The sequence below is a fragment of the Fukomys damarensis genome, unplaced genomic scaffold (genome assembly GCF_012274545.1).
Source record: "Fukomys damarensis isolate Sample0158 unplaced genomic scaffold, DMR_v1.0_HiC HiC_scaffold_16, whole genome shotgun sequence".
Classification (NCBI taxonomy): Eukaryota; Metazoa; Chordata; class Mammalia; order Rodentia; family Bathyergidae; genus Fukomys; species Fukomys damarensis.
In genome coordinates this window covers 126159403-126160143 of record NW_022900928.1, presented here as the reverse complement: position 1 = coordinate 126160143, position 741 = coordinate 126159403, and the positions used below count along the sequence as shown (strand labels likewise).

At 36.7% G+C, this 741-nt stretch overlaps 1 protein-coding gene across 1 annotated transcript in view; it reads right to left on the bottom strand.

The window, feature by feature from the left end:
- Positions 1-741, bottom strand: part of Col4a3 (collagen type IV alpha 3 chain) — an 82230-nt gene that overhangs the window by 37773 nt on the left and 43716 nt on the right. Inside the window, exon 25 of the mRNA XM_010611959.3 lies at positions 278-348. Coding sequence (XP_010610261.1) covers positions 278-348 — 71 coding nt within the window. The remainder of the gene's footprint in view (positions 1-277; positions 349-741) is intronic.

Below are 741 nucleotides of genomic sequence, written 5' to 3'. Positions count from 1 at the left end.
TTTTTTTTTTTTTGTATCAGGGATTGAACTCAGGTAGGCACACAGCGGCACCACTGAGCTATAAACCCTTCACCCTCTTGATCTGTTTTTGTCTTTGATACCATTTAAAACAATTTATAAATTCATTAATTCTTTCCTTATTCATCTACTTCATCAACTACACTTACTGTTTGTCGGTCAGTTAAACACCTACAGTTTGCCACACAAAGCGTGACCTTATTTTCAGGGTGTTCAGCTCTTCAGATGAAACTAGAACTTTAGAACCGTGAAATCTTACTGGAAATCCTGGGACACCTGCACTTCCTGGAGACCCTGGACTTCCTTTCACACCAGCTGTACCTCGTCCTCCTGCAAAGCAGAGCATTATCAGCTGTGGAGTTGGTACTCTGAGCAGCCAGAATGACACAGTGTGTGGAGAAAGTGGGTATCTCTTATGAGTGGAGAAAGGCAATGCCTATCATAAAACAGACTGCAAGAGAACGTGGGAATCAAGAGTGCAATAAGATAATGTGAAAAATAAGAGCACTTCGATCTTAGCTTCCTAGCATTCTCATCTTTATAATTTTAGGTACATGCATTTATTTTTTTTTGGTATTAAAAGTAACATATGCTTATTATAAGAAAATTACACCAGAAGAAGAGAATAACTCAATCATCAGAACATAATGTTTTAGTTTTAATGCATACTAGTCAAACGTTTACATCCTTCAATGCTTGAGATATATATATATATATATATAT